Source organism: Carassius auratus, unplaced genomic scaffold (genome assembly GCF_003368295.1).
Source record: "Carassius auratus strain Wakin unplaced genomic scaffold, ASM336829v1 scaf_tig00036835, whole genome shotgun sequence".
In the NCBI taxonomy this organism is placed as follows: Eukaryota; Metazoa; Chordata; class Actinopteri; order Cypriniformes; family Cyprinidae; genus Carassius; species Carassius auratus.
The window spans coordinates 109929-129300 of record NW_020526344.1 but is presented as its reverse complement, the minus strand read 5'-3'; the positions used below and the strand labels follow the sequence as shown (position 1 = coordinate 129300).

The 19372-nt window shown below is 34.8% G+C and overlaps 1 protein-coding gene and 1 pseudogene across 2 annotated transcripts; both read right to left on the bottom strand.

Annotated features, from left to right (window-relative positions):
• Positions 1-11: 11 nt before the first annotated feature.
• LOC113082817 (gamma-parvin-like) lies at positions 12-4579 on the bottom strand. 2 transcript variants are annotated; one of them, XM_026254250.1, is made up of 7 exons: positions 4185-4468; positions 3191-3250; positions 2556-2623; positions 2262-2364; positions 1325-1465; positions 1125-1240; positions 12-135 (listed from the first exon to the last, which is right to left on the bottom strand). In XM_026254250.1, the coding sequence occupies exons 2-7, from the start codon at positions 3240-3242 to the stop codon at positions 52-54; spliced, it is 564 nt and encodes a 187-aa protein (XP_026110035.1). In that variant the 5' UTR covers positions 3243-3250; positions 4185-4468; the 3' UTR covers positions 12-51. The 2 variants fall into 2 exon arrangements, with proteins under 2 accessions (XP_026110035.1, XP_026110036.1); XM_026254251.1 differs by lacking the exon at positions 3191-3250 and having other exon boundaries at positions 4185-4579.
• Positions 4580-6338: 1759 nt separating this feature from the next.
• Positions 6339-18175, bottom strand: LOC113082816 (beta-parvin-like; annotated as a pseudogene).
• Positions 18176-19372: the final 1197 nt, after the last annotated feature.

Here is a 19372-nt window from a genome sequence, read left to right as displayed (position 1 = left end):
ATGAAAACACTGGTTTGGACAGTGGCAGAGATTCAAAGTGCAGTTAAATGTTTAATAGGGAAGGAGGATCTTTACAGACCTTTGAAATGTGATGAATTCTGTCTGCTTGTCTGCCTTAACGCCACTTTTTGTGACCTGTTTAACAAATTAGATTTTAATGAATGCTGACAACATGAATATTTAACTTCTGTAATGCAATTTACTGCTCAGTGAATATTCAAAATGAATAATGTGGGACTTGATTCCATTTGGATCTGACTGGATGATGGATATTAGGCTCCTTTAATGTTGGTGGTTAATACAATTTTTAATATTGTATTAATTTTTTTCCTTTTAATAAAATGCACATTATTTTTTCAAATAATATGCAATGTGAACTGTGATAAATTTGTAGGAATTTTTAAATAACATATGCATATTGATTTTAAATAGATAAAAGATTATCATTATATTATTTATTTTTTATTTCAAAAATCTGGATTGATGAATTGGTAAAAATTAGACAATTTTTTCTTTTTTAATACGCATATTGATTCTTTTTTTAATATACACATGATAAAAAAAATGAATTATATATATATAAAAATAAAATATATATATATATATATATATTTAAATCAGTTTTTTCATTATGATTTGCTTGGTAATTTTTTTAAAAATAATATGAGGTCATAAATTGTGAGAAATAATGAAAACAGCCATTTTTTCAAAATGATGCAGTAATGAGTTGGTCAAAATAATATGCACATTATATTTTTTTTATAATATGCAATTAGTCATATTTTCCATAATAATTAATGTTAATTTTTCAAATAACATGCAGTAACAAACAATGAAATGAAAACATGCAGTCATATTTTTCATTATAATATACATAGTTTTTTTCAAATATGCAATGACAAATTGAGAAAATACATGAAGATATATAATATATATATATATATATATATATATATATATATATATATATATATATAATTGCTCTTTATAACATGCATATGCATTTTTTAAATAAAATGCAGTGATGAAAAAAATTATGAAAACAATCTGTGTTCATTATATGCATCTTAATACTTAAAATAATATTCTTTAATATTCAAATAATTTCAATATTTATCAATCACCTCACACTGGATGACCTCCACACTGACGTTTGGGGGCAGGACCAGATCAGGTTGGAAACGCCTCGCAATAGCAACCAGAAGATGCAATGTAGCCAACAGGTCTCTGCTGTGAATGACTGACAGATTTGGGTGGGAGAACAGTGGGTATGCTTATAAATATGTAAACAGGACAGTGACAATATCTGATCTGATTGGCTTACGTTTAACGTTCCATTTGACCGTTTCCTCGTTCATCTCTAAGGTCTCGTTGAGAGCTGTCAGGATCACCTCTAGTTTTCGTACCTGTGCATCAGTGCTCAACGCGATCTCCTCTACATGTACATGAACATCTGCTAACCTGCCTGGGATCAAAACATACACAGGCGTGACAACGTGATTGTATAGAGGGTGACCTTTCACCTTAAAAAAAGTCTAAATTTTTTTATGACAATTGAACAATAGTTTACCTAAAACTGAAAATTTGCCGAGGATTTACTCATCCTCAGGTTTTCCAAGATGTAGATGAGTTTGTTTCTTCATCAGAACAGATAGCATTACATCAGTTCCTTACTAATGGATCCTCTGCTGTGAATGGGTGCCGTCAGAATGAGAGTCCAAACAGCTGATAAAAACATCACCATAACAGAAAATAATCCACACCACTCCAGTCCATCAAATAATGTCTTGTGATGTGAAAAGTTGTGTTTGTAAAAAACAAATGCATCAAGATGCTTTTAACTTCAAAATGTTGCTTCCTAAAAACTGACTGACAGAATCGACAGTGTAAGGGTAAAATGTCTTGATGTATTTCTTTATTAGAAACACGCAGCTTTTTCCTTTACAAGACATTAACTGATATACCAGAGTGGTGTGGATTACTTGTGGATTATTGCAATGTTTTTATCAGCTGTTTGGCCTCTCATTCTTACGGCACCCATTCACTGCATAGGATCCATTGTTGAGCAAGTGATGCAATGCTACATTTCTCTAAATCTAATGAAGAAACAAACTCGTCTACATCTTGGATGGCCTGAGAGTAATACAATTATAGCATGTTTTCATTTTTGGGGTGAAATATTCCTTGAAGTATATCCAGTATGTGAGCTTCACCCAATAATGTGCATGTTAATAATTTTGTTGCTTTGACATGATTCTTACGTAACAGGTGATGAAAGACGAGTCCATCATAGAGGTCTTCCTCCAGTGATCGCACCACAATGTGTTCAACTTTCAGAGTTTTGTTGATCCATTCCACCAAAACCTGCCACAAAGCACCAGAGAAAACAGATATTCAGACCCTCCTCATGAAATCATGTTCTCCTTGAGACCACATGGTTAGTTAGTAGAGTAGAATCAAAAATCAGAAACCAGAAATCAAATCAGAAACCATCCAGGTTAACAAACCTGAGCATTAGCTTATGCAATACGACCCTAAAAAGTTAAGTATCTCACCTCTTTAAGTTTGTTGAGTTTGGGGTCATTTAAAGATGTCGACTGAATGATCATTTTTCTCTCTCCTCCTTAAAACCAAAAATAAAATGTTATTTACCACTTATTTACTTTCATCTGTGAGTCTGTCCTTCATAAATGAGTATGATTGCATACTAATTCACATACTATATTTACTATATAGTATAGAAGATTAGGATTAGTGTGTCCAGAATCAACTGTACATTTTTTATGTAAAAAATAAAATAAAATGTAATATCAAAATAAATTTCTGATTGGCCTCTCACTGTTTAAAGTACATTTGTTCAAAATATAGGCCAATTTCTACTAAAAATATATATTTTTAATTATAATTAAAATATTACATAAATAATTTGGGCTCTAATTATTTCCAGTTCATTCATTATACTAGAAATTAGAGATCAAATTGAGTGTATTGCATTGTGGGATATAGCCTACTGTTCTGTTTAGTGTGCTCTAGTTGTATATAGGCCTAATACACATAATGGCATATCTAGACAAGACAGATATGTTTATATATTCTCCCAAAACTAGTGAACATACTGTAGCAAAACGTATTAGCTTGCGAAGTTCATAAGTAAGTTAGCTAATGTTATGATGACGTGAGTATCGCTCACCCTGACGACTGCCCAGTTCGCCCTTTTCCTCTTCAGCTCCACGGTCAGCCATTCTTTTGACTGTTTCAAAACATAGTTTGTGTCAAAAAGTGAACTTTATTAATAGTTTCACTCAGCAGACATTTGATTTCTGGCGCTTCTGTTTGAAAACCAAGATATGTTCGAGTTCTGTCTGCGTGTTTGCGTCCTGAGGGGATTTCAAGGGCGCGATTCATCTCGAGGTTTTGTTTTCGAGCGGACATTTTTATGGCTATGATGAAGTACGGCGAACCGGAGCCGACTACAAACGTCAAAACACAAGGACGGAGATCTACACAACACACAGCAGACGTCTGCACTGATCTGAACGGAGGACAAAACACGGAGCTCGGAGATTTCTGCCTTCCTGCATCACACACGCCAGCCCACATTGACATAACACAGACTGACGGGCAAAACATAAAGCTCGCTGACAACAAAAAACATGCAGCGCGAGAGAAAAACAAGATGGAAAGAGAAAGAAACGTCTCACATCTCATCCAGTGTCTTCCGATTTAGAGCAATAGTTGGCCCAGAAATGAAAAGTCTGGCATTTCAAAAATATATCTACAGTATGGAACACAAAATTCAATGGTGACTATGACCTTTAAGCTCCACAAAGCACATAAATGCATCATAATTCTCGTTTTAGAGTAAACTGTTGCTTTAAATGTGAAGCAATGAGGTACATTCAAGAGCATATTGAAACTTCACAGATTAAGATCTCAATAATGTCTCAAACTATGCTCAGATATTAAAAATATATCTTAATATACACTTCCTCAAAAAACAAATTATCTGAAATATGCTATTCAAGTTAGCTTTACAACAACAATTGTTTCGATTTTGATCCTCCAAAGCAATACTAGGAGAAACATCTGCGACAAAGGCGATGCTTGAACCTAAAACAGAAAGCGTACTGAGATGCTATGAAAGAGCAATAGAGTACAGCCATGTTTGCTGTCAAAACTTTCACCTCAGCTCTCGCCACACGTCTGGAGAAATCACTCTTCTTTCCGATGAAATGTCATCCAAATGGTCCAGACACCTTTTTTTTACAAGGGTCGAGTAACTTCTACAACACAAACGACCATCTTTCTGAATCGACTTTAAACAAAAACAAGAACTCATTTACGGGTAAGGCCTGTTTTAAACGCCAGCCAGGAAGTGGTAAGGCACCACTTCCTCTTTTGTTGTATTTTGCAGAAGCACGGATCAAAGTGTCCCAACAGTGCAGCAAACACACAGGACCCTGTAACAAGGCTGTACGGGGGTCTAAACATTATATTTGAGTCAGTAACAGACAATAATGTTAGTGATCTGGTGTTTCCTCTCTTCAAATAACACGCTCAAGGTTTGAGAGCAACAATTGCATATATTTTCCACCCTCTCTTACTGTGATGGAGAGAACGCCTCCCTTTGACTAGAAAAACCAGAGGTAATTTGGGCCGGAGGGTTACTATGGTTACCATCCCAATGAATTCCACCCATTAAACGCAAGTTTGAATCCAGAACAAACAACTGGGGGAAAAAAAGCCCCTCAGAGGTGCATCTGAAAACAACAGGATTATTTAGCTCCAGACTCATCCATCTGTGAATGTGTTTACATTCTGCGTCATCCTGAGAGATACAATCGTACTGGAAACTACAGTTTGCGTAGTACCCAAAGAAAATGAGAATGGTGTTTGCTCATGCAAAACTGTTGTCACGCAGTTGCACGGGTGTTTGGAGTCTTTAAATGATGCTGCGTGGTTGCATGGGAGTTATGTGTTTGTTAGAGTTTTGTTATGTGGTTGCTTTAGTGTTGCAAGTTGGTTGCCAGGATGTTGCTGTAGGGTCCCTTAACATATCTGCTTCTGTATGCAGTTGATAACACAGTCTATGATAATAACCACTTACACTCAATCAGTGATTGCTTCGGTGTTCTGGGTGGTTACTAAGGTATTGCTATTCAGTTGCTGACAGGTTAGGTTAAAAAAAAATTAGGCAGTTGTAATTATATTGAAATTTCACATTTCTTTTGTCACAAAGACCAGTCACGATGGCTTTAATTACACAGAGCGTAACTACTGGATTTACAAAAATCATTTCAATTTTCAGATGTGTTTTCTTGAAATGTCAACATGGCATTAATTGACTTATTACTCAGTGGGTTATTATGACATAACAATGTCTTTGGAAGGCTTTTTGTCACATTAAAATCGACAAATTCTGGCTTATTATGTCTTATTTATATGCAGATGTTCACAAACTTTTACCTAATATTTTAAGGTAATAAGATATTAATTAACTAACACATTTGCATGTTCGTGGTTCTCGGACATTGGATAATGGTCACATGACATGCAGGCAAACATATGAAATCTTTTTTTGTAAGTGTTTAAGTTTGATTGTTGTTATCTTAAAATAGTTTATTTTAGTTTGACATTTTTATAGTTTAATTCATATAAGCTTTTCAATAAATTCACAAGCCCCTGCAGTTCCTTCATGAACTCCAATTTAGGAAACCTTGATGTAAAAGAATATTTAATGCACTTCATGTTGTCAATAACAACAACTGAAGTGTATTTTTTTTCCCTCTTGTTTGATTTTCACATCAGTGTGGTAAAAGATTATCCTATTTAAATCAATGTGATATAAAGTTAGATCAAAAGTAATCTAAAATTAATCAAAGTAGCCTACAATGCGTTAATACTGCATTTTTTGTCATGTAATTTGTAATCAATTTGCATCCCAAAGTAATCCTCCCTGCACTGGTTACTGGGGTCTTCTGCATGGTTTCTAGGGAGCTCCTATGTAATTTCTTGGGTTTTGTGGGTTGTTTGCAGGACTGAAACAATAATTGTGAGCAAAACTAATAGTGATGCTTCACGTAACAAACAGCACTAAATAAATTAAAGGTACAGTGCAAGTCTGTCATAATGAATAACACTAAATAAATCTTTAAATCTGTGTGAGACACAAGAAGGTTAAACATGTATACGGACCAAGGTTTTTGATTAAGCATGAAGAATTCTAAGTATGAAATTGTGATACTCAACTGTTTATTTTAATAAAAAGAAAACCCTCTATAAATAATTTTTTGAGACCATAGAGACTCGTGAGTCAAAATGTCAAAATGGATTCATTCCAGCATGTAGAAAGTATTTGTTTATTTGAAATAATTACAGCATTTCTTTTAGTGCATTCCAGGACAAAAAGTCATTCCGGTGTAGTGCTTAAAGCAGTGGCAGGCCTCGTTTGCGTAAGTCAATAAAATATTTGAATGAGCTGCAACACTGACGCATCATTAAGGCTAAATACATTCGATTCTGGGCATAAATAAGCCAAACAATACAAAATATTTCATTCTTACGTATAAAAGAAACACTGGGGATGTGTGTGCATGTGTGAGCGCAGAAGTCCTGGCATCAGTGAGGCATGTAGCGGCTTTCCTCGGATCTCTTCCAGTGTTACTCTGAGTTCTTGTAGTTGGTGAAAAGGTTGTAAAGCACCCTGAGTGTTGACTTCAGATTCAAGTTCACCACGTCTGCAGGACACAAACAACAGAATCGCTGTTAAACAGAGAGAGGCTTGAATATCTTAACTGTCACTGTGATGGAACACAGTGTGTTTACTGAGAACTACAGTGTGCTGCATCGACTGAGGAACATCTCCATCTAGTGGACGATGTGGATAACATTATGAAACAGGTGCAGACAATGAGCTGGTCTGTTATGATGTCTAAAGGTTGTGTAAATACTGTAATGCTGATGTAACATTGCTGGAACTGATTTTTCTGATACCTTCTGGTCTCGCTTTGGGTTTCTGTAAACCACCATCTTGCATGAGCTCAAAAGCAAATGAGACATTATGCACCTACAAGACAGAAAAACACTAGCAATCCTTTTCATAGTAGTTAGTACACAACCAATGTTATAAAATAGAAAAGCTCAAGTAATTGTGAGTTTAATCATGTGAGAATTCCATAACCTCCACATAATCAGACTTAAGAAGTCAGATATCAGACTGAATTAGATTAGACCACACTTGTTGAGCAGTATTCACAATGTAATCAGACTGGTCTGATGTAGACTTTAGTCTAGTGTGGTCTGATATGTTGTGGATTCATAATGTCTGACAGACAGTCAAATCAAACTGCATCAGATACTGTTAGAATCAGTCCACTTCAAACTACATCAGACCAAATCAAACTTTATAAATACTATTCATCTAATCTGGACTCATAGAGACTGATGTGGTCTGAGTGTGATGTCACCTGAAGAGACTTATGAAGGTCTGATAATGGTTTGATGTGGATTTCAGTCTGATGTGGTCTGACATGGTGTATTTTAGTCTGATGTGGACTTATGAAGTCTAGACAGGGTCTGATGTGGTTTGATGAGGTATTTAGTAAATACAAATCGGACCTCATCAGACCACATTAAATCCTGAGTCTGATCAAGCTCCGTTAGACCCTAACAAAACAAACCAGTCCACATTAGACCACTGTGGCACACTTACCTTCTGTTCGAAGCTTTCAGGAGTGAGGTAGAAGTTGTACAGCGGCACAAAGTAATTTTCTAACAATCCCATCAGTAACACCAGATAGACACCATCTGCAAACTTCACACACATGAAGAGGTTTTTGAGTGGTTTTGATCTACAGATCCACGTGAGAGTTAACAGATAAGGTTCATACCTGTGATTCCAGCTCCGTCACCTCCAGGTTCAGTTTGTTCAAGTGTTTATTCACAAATGTAATCAGCGACTAAAGAAACAGACATTCAAGGATAATTATTTTGTATAATCTTTACCATTGCACAGTAGTTCTTATCCCATACAAAACCGGTCCTTACTGTTTTCACTACATTGAGTTTGTCAGGTGCGTGATCCAATAAGGTGTCAAAAGCATCACGTTCTGCAAATGAAAAACAAAATAAATAGGTTTTGACCATTTTTCCCAGACTAATAAAAATAACAGATGAACCATCATAATGTACTTGTGGAAAATTCAGCTAAAACTAGTTCCTGATGTTCACTGGTTTTATAGATTCTACTTGAATAAACCACCTCGGACCAGTATGGAAGCCCGTTTCCGCCACTGAATAAAAAATAAAAAAGGAAATTGCATCATTTTATCTCACAATTCTGACTTTTTTTTCTCATAATTGTGTGATATAAACTCGCAAATAGGATTTAAAATGTCATAATTATGAGATATAAACTAGAAATTCTGATAATTAAATTCTGACTTTATTTCACACAATTCTGAGACATATATTCCCAATTGCGAGAAAAAGTCAGAATTGCGAGTTTTTATCTTGCAATTGTGACTTTGTATCACACAATTCTGACTTTATAATTCACAACTGCAAGTTTATTTCAGACAATTATGAGTTTATAAGTAACAAATGCGAGTTTATTTCACACAATTCTCAGATATATATTCCCAATTGTGAGAAAAAGTCAGAATTGCGAGTTTTTATATTGCAATTGTGACTTTGTATCATGCAATTCTGACTTTATAATTCACAACTGCAAGTTTATTTCAGACAATTCTGAGAAAAAAATTTCAGAATTGCAAGAAGAAAATTCTGAATTGCGAGAAAAAGTCAGAATTGCAAGATATAAAGTAACAATTGTGAGATAAAAACGGGCAATACTGACTTTTTTTTTTCGCAATTCAGTCTGAGAAAAAAAAGAACTGTGAGATAAGAGTCATAATAACCTTTTTTTATTTGGTGGCAGAAACAGGCATCTATAGACCAGCAATGAGCCAGCTAAAAATAATTTTTTATCTAGACCTCTGTATGAGATTTGATTTTCCAGCAGTGTATTGATTGTTAAGGGAACACATGAAAATGTTTGAGAAAATGAGTATGCCAATACTTGCCTGATCTTCCAATCATCATGCTGTTGGAAACAATGAACGCACAGTCAGCATCAGACCACACACTCAAATACAAACGGTACATTTCTGTATTACAATCATCTTTCACCACTAGATCGCCACATTGGAGCATCTTACTCTGTTGTGGTACTTGTGAGTTGTTTGGTCACATGAGCAGTCTGCAGGATTCCCTCCTTTTTCTGAGACAAAACCAAACCTTTCTAATTAGGGTGAAGATATTTGATATAATGTTCAATTTCACACTTTAATAAGCCGAGCATACCTTGATTACGATCACCTTGACGGACACATGCTCAGGTAAGCGGATGGGTGCCGCGTAGTAGATAGCCAGCGCCAGCAGCAGGTACACGATGGACACCAGGTTCTTTGAGTGGATTGCTGAAGATAAGACAGAGACTTAACATCAACAATGCAACTGATGAAACATTTCTTCATTTTTGATAATATATTTAAAAATTAATTAAATTACAAATCAAAACTTTTCTCAATTTACTTTTTTTTTTTAATTCTCTTGTGCACAACTTGGATCATGTTACATCATAAATATAATAAATATTAATAGAAATTAGAAATAATGAATATATACATATATGTTTGTTTTAAGAATATTTAATAGCTTTTTATAATATTATTTTATTTTAGTTACAATTTTAGTCATTTTAATATTTGATTTTGTCATTAATAGTACTAGCATATTATTACAAAGGTTCATTTTTTTTTTTTTTTTTATTAAAAAGTATTTTTTAGGTTTTTTTATTCATATTTGTGTTCATTATATTTAACATAATCATTAAGAATGGGTAAAAGTCATATTACATTACATTATACTATTGTCATTTTTATAAATGTTTTGAATTCACTTTTATTTATTCCTTTTATATTGGTTTCCTAATATTTCAGTCAACCAATAAGAATGAGGAAAAAAGCCATGTGATTTTAGCATTATTTATTACTAGTAGTAGTAGTAGTAAATAAACTCGGTTTTCATTTTTATTTAGTATGTTTTGTCATTAGTTTTTTTTTAATTAGTACTAACTAGGTTATGTTTATTTTGATTAACATTTCAGTTTTAATTTGAGTTTTTATTTATTTCCAGCTAGTAATTTTGGTGCTTAAACATACTTCAGTTAGTTGCTCACTTTATTTTATTTTAGCATTATTAACAAAAATGTTTTGAACAGTTTTAGCTTTAGGCAATGATGATAACTCTGATACATTTGTATGAATTCTTCTTATTAGTTGAATTGTTCCTTTAAGTGCGAGTGTGTTTCATCGCTCACAGTCGACACTCCACTCCGTGTTCCAGTCCAGCGGCCTGAGGACTCCATTAACAGCCTCCAGAACCGTCTGCAGTTTCTGCTTCTGTCCGATCTCTGACTGCGTCACCTCGGCCACATTCAGCTTATGCCCTGACAGCTTCTCTGAAGGACACGAGCACAGAACATTCCTCACTGCACTGAAAACACCACAGGAAAGTCCAAACAGAAGATCAACTGGAGAATCAGAACGGAAAACAGCTTTGTCTCACCGAACAGTTTCTGCAGCACCTGTCCATCATACAGATCTTCCTCGAGGTCTTTCACGATGATTCGGTCCTCCTCCAGTTCACTGTTGATCCAGTCAATGAGAACCTGAGAGGAAGAGTTTGTATCATAGAAAAAAGGTTGGTGGGTAGAATGGTAACTATGCAAAATGGGCGGGGCTTAGTGGGTCAGATTTTTATTATTATGTTATTTTTTTCTGCACCGATTAGAATGGATTAATAACATTGACTGGTGATTTCTGTTAAGTTATTTACCATTTAATATTCAACATTTTTGCCCCATGTTTATGCTCTACGGTCTAGGGCTAAGCAGTGTTTTTATTGTTAACTAAAACTAAAATAATTCATTTATTGTGTTCATTAAAATAAAACTGTAATATGCAATATATAATCGAGGAAAGATGAAATATGAACAGGTGTAATAACAGAGCTAAAACTCCTAACATACTTTAATGTAAAATGTAAAGCCCCCATTGGCGTTATTGTCTTTATCTGCCCTTTCTTTTCATTTTTTTTTTCCTTTACATAGACTTTATTCTGAAATATTCATCCAACCTTCTGGAGGTCTTTAAAATTGAGGTCTTCTCTGGAAGTGGGGTCTAGAATGGTCTTCTCTGAATTTTCCTCTGCAGAAATCAAGGAAGAAAGAAAGAAAAAAGGAAGAAAAAGAAAGCAGGAAATGTAAGATACATGGGAAAATAGAAAAGTGTCTTCCACACCCAGCAATACCACAAAACTTGGGTTTTTACATCAAATGTAGATGAGTTTGTTTCTTCATCAGATTTTGAGAAATTTAGCATTACAGTGAATGGGTGCCGTCAGAATGAGAGTCTAAACAGCTGATAAAAACATCACAATAATCCACAAATAATGCACACCACTTCTTGCGAAGCAAAAAGCTGCATGTTTACAAGAAACAAATTCATTAATAAGATGTTTTGAATTAGTTGTTTCCAGCTTATTCCTGTACCCACAATAGTGCTTTCTCCAGTGAATCAGAAGAGAAATACGCACAGATAAAGCACCATTTACAAGTGAAAAGAATTACTTGTGGATTATTGTGATGTTTTTATCAGCTGTTTGGACTCTCATTCTGACGGCACCCATTCACTGCAGAGGATCCACTGGTGAGCAAAAGATGTAATGCTATTTCTCCAAATCTGTTCTGATGAAGAAACAAACTCATTTACATATGGCCTGAGGGTGAGTACATTTTGTCAATGAAAACATAATCAGAAATACCTCACTGTGATTTTTTTAAAAAGCTTATACTGTACCTCTCTTAAAAAAAACTGTCTTAAGTGTCTAAATAGGACTACAGAGGTTGTTGGGGACATTAAACATACAAACAACTCATCTACTCACTAGTCACTTTCACAACCTTGTTGTGTTTATAATCTTGCTTTTGCAAACTATTCTAATTTAAGCTTTGAGGAAAAAATAATCTGAGTGATGCTAACTTAGAGATGTGCAGCATCACAACAGCCCTCTGTTCTTAGTGACACCTGGTGGAGAAGCCAGACATTACACTGATTTTAATGGATAAGAAACCAAATGTTACCAAGCAACGTGTCCTCAGGGAGCAGCTCTGGGCCGGGGTGCAGGAGGGGGCGTTGATGGTGTTCTTACCCTCTGCCTGAAGGTCACTCACTATCAAGACAAAAGAAGACCAATAAAGCATCATATTCTCTGGGACATGTACCTTGATAATACTATTGAAGTACATTGGAATATAGTAATAATTCAATACCATGGTAAATATCAAGGTACACAGAGTAAGCGTTCTTCATGTTTGTCTGCACTGTTTCAGGAAAACATCTACGGTGAGCAGAGCGGCTAATATCACATCACTCGCTGCTATTGCTAAATCAATACCAGAAGCTCACTGCCGTTACAATTAACTGATTAGTGTGCAGTGATTAATCTGCTGATTTATGAGTGTCTCTCTCTGTCAGATTACTGCAGTTCATCTGTAATGTGTCTCTTTCTGTGGAAAACAGCCTCAGTTTAGTGCACTTCCTCTAAAGCACAAATAGTCGTCAGGGTCATATCCAAACATCAGAAATAGTTCCCCCTGTATGCTACACACCCAAACCATCACCAAGGACACAATTAAATGTAACACAAGTGACAGAAAAGGCATTTATAATGTAGCAAAAGATTTATTTTTTAAATAAATTATGTTCTTGTGAACTAAAAGAATCCTAAAAAAAAGTATCAGTTTCCACAAAAAAATATTACACAGCTAAAACAATGTTTTCAACACTGAAAGTAATAATAAAAATGGTTCTTGAGCAGCATATTAGAGTGTTATTCTGATAATAAAAACTGTTTGCAAGCTACACTTATATTTCATTATATTATAGTTTTTTAATGCCATGAAACGCATTTAGGAGGCTCTTAAAAGTGTGAAAAGAACTTGTGTTTTTCTTTTTGATATTACAAATAAGGATAGAGGCTGAATTCAAATGACATACTGTACTGTAGATTTTATTTTCATATTCCGGTTGCTTTGGCCAGCTGAAATAAAATAAGTTGAAGTTATATGTATGTATGTGCTTTAACTTAGATAGATGGAACTTGCCAAAGCAACATTTCTCATTTTCATTTAGTTGAAAAAAATAAATAATAATAATAATAATAATAATAATAATAATAATACAAAAGAAGTAATTTGTAAGTAAGTTTGGTAACCAACAGGTATGGAACAATTAAATGACAGAATTTAGATTTTTGATGAATATATAAGAAGATATATAATAAGAATGGAAACAGATTGCTTTTTTTTTTGGCTTCTGTACAGTCGTGGGCGGGTGATGTTAGAGGGATAGACAAATTCATTCATGTTTCATGTAAACGGAGATGCACTCATATAAACATTTAAGCTTCAGAGGGACAGTTTCACATTGACAGCTCTTCATCCACCCTGCAGATCTACACAGATCACGCAGCATCTCGCGCCTGGTCTGCACTTCCTGCAAGATTACACTTATGCTTTTCATCCTAATTGTGTACTTCCCCTCTAGGGCACCATGAAGCACAGAGCATGCCTCATTTTCTTAGGATTACAGTTCTGTTTAGGTTTCACGTACAGAGAATAATTCTATAGAAACAGAAGCTATTTATTGAAACCAATGCTAAAATTGTTTATTAAATACTACACCATAATATATATATATATACACACTGACTACATATATTCACAAACAAATACATTTAGATTTACATTAGATACTGTATACATGTTTTTTTAATATATTGTTAATTAATTTAATTAAGAGAAGTTGCAATATTTAACCATACTTTTAAATGAAAAACACCATGAAATAGTCATTTACTGATTGTTAACCATAGCGAACATGCATACACTGGATAGGTTCTATCAAAACTATTATTTTATTATTACTTAACACAACCATACCCTATATTATAAATACTATAATATATTTTAATAATGTTTCAGTGTACGATTGCGAAAGCAGGTGTATTCATACAGAAATATTCTTTATTTACTATCAAATATTTAACATGTTAATCTATCTTGGCAACGTACATCTGCACTCATTTAATTAAGATAACTGCTGCACTATAAAACAGCCCAAAGTCTACCTTGCCTTCTTTTCTTCGTTCCACACAGTAGACCAGCCATGTCCCGTTAAACAGCGCTGAATCCAGCTAATGTCCTGCAGTGAGTCTCGGTGGCGAGTGTGTGTGTGTGTGTGTGTGTGTGTGTGTGTGTGTGTGAGGGAGGGAGGCCGCCAGTGTGGCTACAGCAGTCGCACCCGCGTCATCACGTGTTATTTCTGTCCCTTTGAAACCCCCCACCCTCCCTGCTCCTGTTTCAGTGAGCACGAGACGCTGCTCTACACTCTTCTCTAATAGAGTCTTACAGAATAGATGCAACATGACTGTATGAGGAGCACACTAATGAGGGACTAACCAGAATAACACTTGATGGAGGGATGATAAACCCCTGCTTTTAACAAAACTCTACATCTGTCTTGAATTTTTTTCTCCAGCACAATAAACTGTTATTTTTTGTCTTAATATTCTATTCTATTCTATAATGAATTAAACCTAAACATTTTTCAGGCAGCACATGAAATCAATTCGTTAATCTACAAAGATTTTCAGATTTAACATTTCTATTCTATTCTATATGCTATTCTTTATTCAAGTTATTCTGTAACACACAAAATCTTTATGATCTTTGAAAAATTCCAGATTTTAAATGTCTATTGTCTAATTGATTCAATTTTATTCCATTCTATTCTATTCTATTCAGGATTAATTATTCCTGGATCTTTGAATATTTCCAGACCATAAGCGTCTGTTGTCTAATTTATTATTTTCTATTCTGGATTAAATATTGAAGTTTTTCTGCAATATATGAAATCTTCGTGGCTATTTGAATATCTCCAGATCTTAAATGTCTGTTGTCCAATTATTCTATTCTATTCTATTCTATTCTATTATATATTCAAGTTCTTCTGCAGCACATTAAATCTTCATGGATCCTCGGTTATTTCCAGGTCTTAGATGTCTGTTTTTTAATTCTATTCTATTCTATTCTTTTCTATTCCATCAGCAGATTAGATATTCATGTTTTCTGCAACACACTAAATCTACATAGCTCTTTAGAGATTTCAAGAGATTTTTTTTTTACTGTAGATGTCTTTTTCCTAATTGATTATATTCTACTGTATTCTATTTTAATGGATCAGTGTGTTGTCTAATTAAATCTATTATATTTATTACATATTCAAGTATTCCTGCAACACGTTATCTTCATGGATCTTCAAAAATGTTCCAGATCTTAAATGTGTGTTATCTAATTCAATTCTATTCTATTCTGTTCTATTCTGGGTTAAAATATTCGAATATTCCTGCAACACTTGTAATCTTATGGATCTTCAGAATGTTCCAGATCTTAATTATGTGTCATCTAATTCTATTCTATTCTATTTTATTCTATTATGGGTTACATATTCAAGTATTCCTGCAACACTTGTAATCTTATGGCTTTTCAAAATGTTCCAGATCTTAATTATGTGTTATCTAATTCTATTCTATTCTATTCTGGGTTCTATATTGAAGTATTACTGCAACACTTGTAATCTTATGGATCTTCAAAATTTTCCAGATCTTTGATGTGTTGTTGTCTAAATCTGTTCTATTCTATTATATTCTATTATGGGTTAAATATTACACATGAAATCTTCATGGATCTTCAAAGACTTCCAGATCTTAGATGTGTTGTTGTCTAATCCTATTATATTCCATTCTGTTCTAGTCTAAATTTGATTATATATTTAAGGTCACTGAGACATTTAGATTGTTGATTTTTGTTATATATTAACAGCTCTGGTGAATTAAGTTATTAATGTATTTTGATGACAAGTCATTTTCAGGAAGTCATCGATATGTTCTCAAAGCTGATTTCTCAATTCAAATCAATACATAAAAAAAGGACTGATCAGCGAATGCAGTGGCTACACAGACACGACACAACAAAACACTTCCCTGAGAAATCAATACAACACTCGCTGCGGTGTTTGTCAGCAGTGTGTGTGTGTGTGTCTCTCTCTGTAGACTTGTACGGCTCGGGGAAAGTTATTTATTACAAAGCTTACAAAAATAACAGTCCAGTCAGAGGAATGGAGCTGCTCTTAAATATAGCAGCACTTATTTGTGGATCACTGGGATGCTGGAGTGGGAAATAGAGTAACACAGTTCAGATGTCAAGAAGATGATTGTGTCATGGTCAACTAAACTTGCTGCATTACACACAGTCCCACAGTTAGTCTCCATATTAGACACATGCTGTCAGTCATTTGTACCAGATAACCAGAATATTAATTTGCGAATAAGAATATGACAAAATATGAAAGTTTTGTGCTAATCCTATTTCAGTGCTGTTTCAGGGATAAACTAGTTTGACAAGACCAATATATGTGAAAATTAACATAATGAAATACTTAAAAAAAATAATTGTGTTCTTTAAATTCTATAATGAATAATATGAATATATATATTTGAATCTTGAACTTTTTTTCTATATGGACCATTAAATGTAAGTGTTTTTTGAAATTGAAATTTAAAATTGAGGTATAATCTGAAAATACTGAGCTGTGATGATAACCAACCAATTAATATAAGAGGAAAAATGCTCCTTAGGAAATACTATGACCATTTCATAACCTTCACCGTAACTTTTTACATTCATAAACACATCCTTTTCATCATCCTGATCAGTGTATTAACACTGACATAGCTGAAAGGTATTTTAGGAGCTGAAAACTATCCATGATGACAAACTAGACTTCTGCTTTCTGGTGAAAGCTATTTTTAACACAGTTACACTTCACCTCAGAGACCTACACACAAACCACAGATAAACATCACTGATAATCAATGTACAAACATAGACAAGAGTTAAACTTACTGAGATCCATGTTCCTCACTTGGCAAATGGAGGCAGCAACAGCCAGATCTCTCAGTATCACTCATACACACACAATAATATATAAGTCACCATCCTAACACACAAACAAACACTCACACATCCTCATATATATCAGAGAGGCTTGCTGAGATTCAGCTTTCTGCACAGCAGGGATGGGAAATGCTGCTGTCAATCATAACAAATACTACTTTCCTGAAGAAAACAAACCACTCTTTCTAACAAATTTCCTCTGGGTGGCGCTATAAACGTCACATTCCCTCATTTAAACTGAAGGCACTCATTCTCTAAGACACGTGACCCAGCAAAAACAATCACAATTTCTACATATTGTGAAAAATGTATGATTGTGTTTCCTCTTAGAGTTTTCAAACTGCATTCACCAATCAGCACAGTTTTGAATACAGGCCAGTGCAGGCCTGGATACCTTAGCAACTAGCCAAAACATCCATTCGGAAAACCCTAGCCACATCCTAACAACCAGCCAGAACACCCAAATAAAGCACCCTAGCAACATTCTAACAATCAGCCAGAACACCCAAACAAAACAAATAAAGCACCCTAGCAACATTCTAACAACCAGCCAGAACACCCCAAACAAACAAATAAAGCACCCTAGCAACACTCTAACAATCAGCCAGAACACCCAAACAAACAATAAGCACCCTAGCAACATTCTAACAACCAGCCAGAACACCCAAACATACAAATAAAGCACCCTAGTAACACTCTAACAACCAGCCAGAACACCCAAACAAACAAAGCACCCTAGCAACACTCTAACAACCAGCCAGAACACCCAACGAACAAACAAAGCACCCTAGTAACCTCTAACAACCAGCCAGAACACCCAAACAAACAAAGCACCCTAGCAACACTCTAACAACCAGCCAGAACACCCAAACAAACAAAGCACCCTAGCAACGACTCTAACAACCAGCCAGAACACCCAAACAAACAAAGCACCCTAGCAACACTCTAACAACCAGCCAGAACACCCAAACGAACAAATAAAGCACCCTAGCAACACTCTAACAACCAGCCAGAACACCCAAACGAACAAACAAAGCACGCCTAGCAACACTCTAACAACCAGCCAGAACATCCAAACGAACAAATAAAGCACCCTAGCAACACTCTAACAACCAGCCAGAACACCCAACAAACAAATAAAGCACCCTAGCAACACTCTAACAACCAGCCAGAACACCCAAACAAACAAATAAAGCCCCCTAGCAACACTAACAACCAACCAGAAAATTATAGCAACACCCTAACAACGAACCAGAATGCCCTAACAAACAGCCAAAGCACCCATACAACACCCTAATAACCAGACAAAAAACTGTATACCTTAGCAACTTGTACATTTGAACACCACAGTAACACCCTAACAACCAGGTGCTGGGAAGGTTACTTTGGGAATGTAATAGACAAGTTACCCTATTTAAAATATAATAAGTAGTGTAACTATTTCAATTACTTTATTAAAGTAATGTAACTGAACACATTTGATTACTTTTTTACATTTCTGTCAAATGTTTTCAGCTAATAATCATTTTCAAGCATTTAAAGCAGGCAGGGATAACCTCACAACAGAACACTGATTACCGACAGACTTTCAAAATTAAGATTGCAATCATTTAATTTTAAAACACAGCCAGCACAAAATCTGACTTGAGCACCTATTTTACTTTGAGATGCTTCTGAGGTTAGATACAGGTTTAAGATCATAAATTATAGTTTAAAAGCCATGATACTGTTTGAAACCAGTGTACATATAGTTAATATTACTCAGTACTTCTATGAATAAGGACAGTGTAATAAGGACACCTTAAAATAAAGTTTAACCTTGTAATAAAAATAAAGTGTAAATAAAGTGTAACCATAACCATAAAGTTGAGTTACTTCCCACAACTACTAACACCCTGGCAACCACTAAACACCACAGTATATCAACCACTTAACAAGGCAGTCACATACAAAACACCTTTCAGACAACTGCAAAGTATTTCAAATTGACAAGCTCAAAATAACCGTTAGACTTTCAGCCAAAGCTTGTCAGTTTATCAGCCCAGAAATCATTGCTGAATATTGAACCTTTAAATAATCTAAAACGATTCTTTCCCCAAAAAGATTCTTCTGAACAAAGAGTGACTCAAGAGACTTGAACACACACGGTCACTCCTGTGTTACTGTCTGGACAAAAACAGGACGACCGCTCATTTCCACAATGACACACACACACTTCCACAAACACACTTT

Coding starts and splice junctions, on each gene's coding strand:
- LOC113082817 (XM_026254250.1), bottom strand. CDS start 3,242: ATGGCTGACCGTGGAGCTGAAGAGGAAAAGGGCGAACTGGGCAGTCGT. Junction 2,624..3,190: donor CGAACTGGGCAGTCGTCAGG/GTGAGCGATACT, acceptor TTTGGTTTTAAG/GAGGAGAGAGAAAAATGATC. Junction 2,365..2,555: donor AACTCAACAAACTTAAAGAG/GTGAGATACTTA, acceptor GCTTTGTGGCAG/GTTTTGGTGGAATGGATCAA.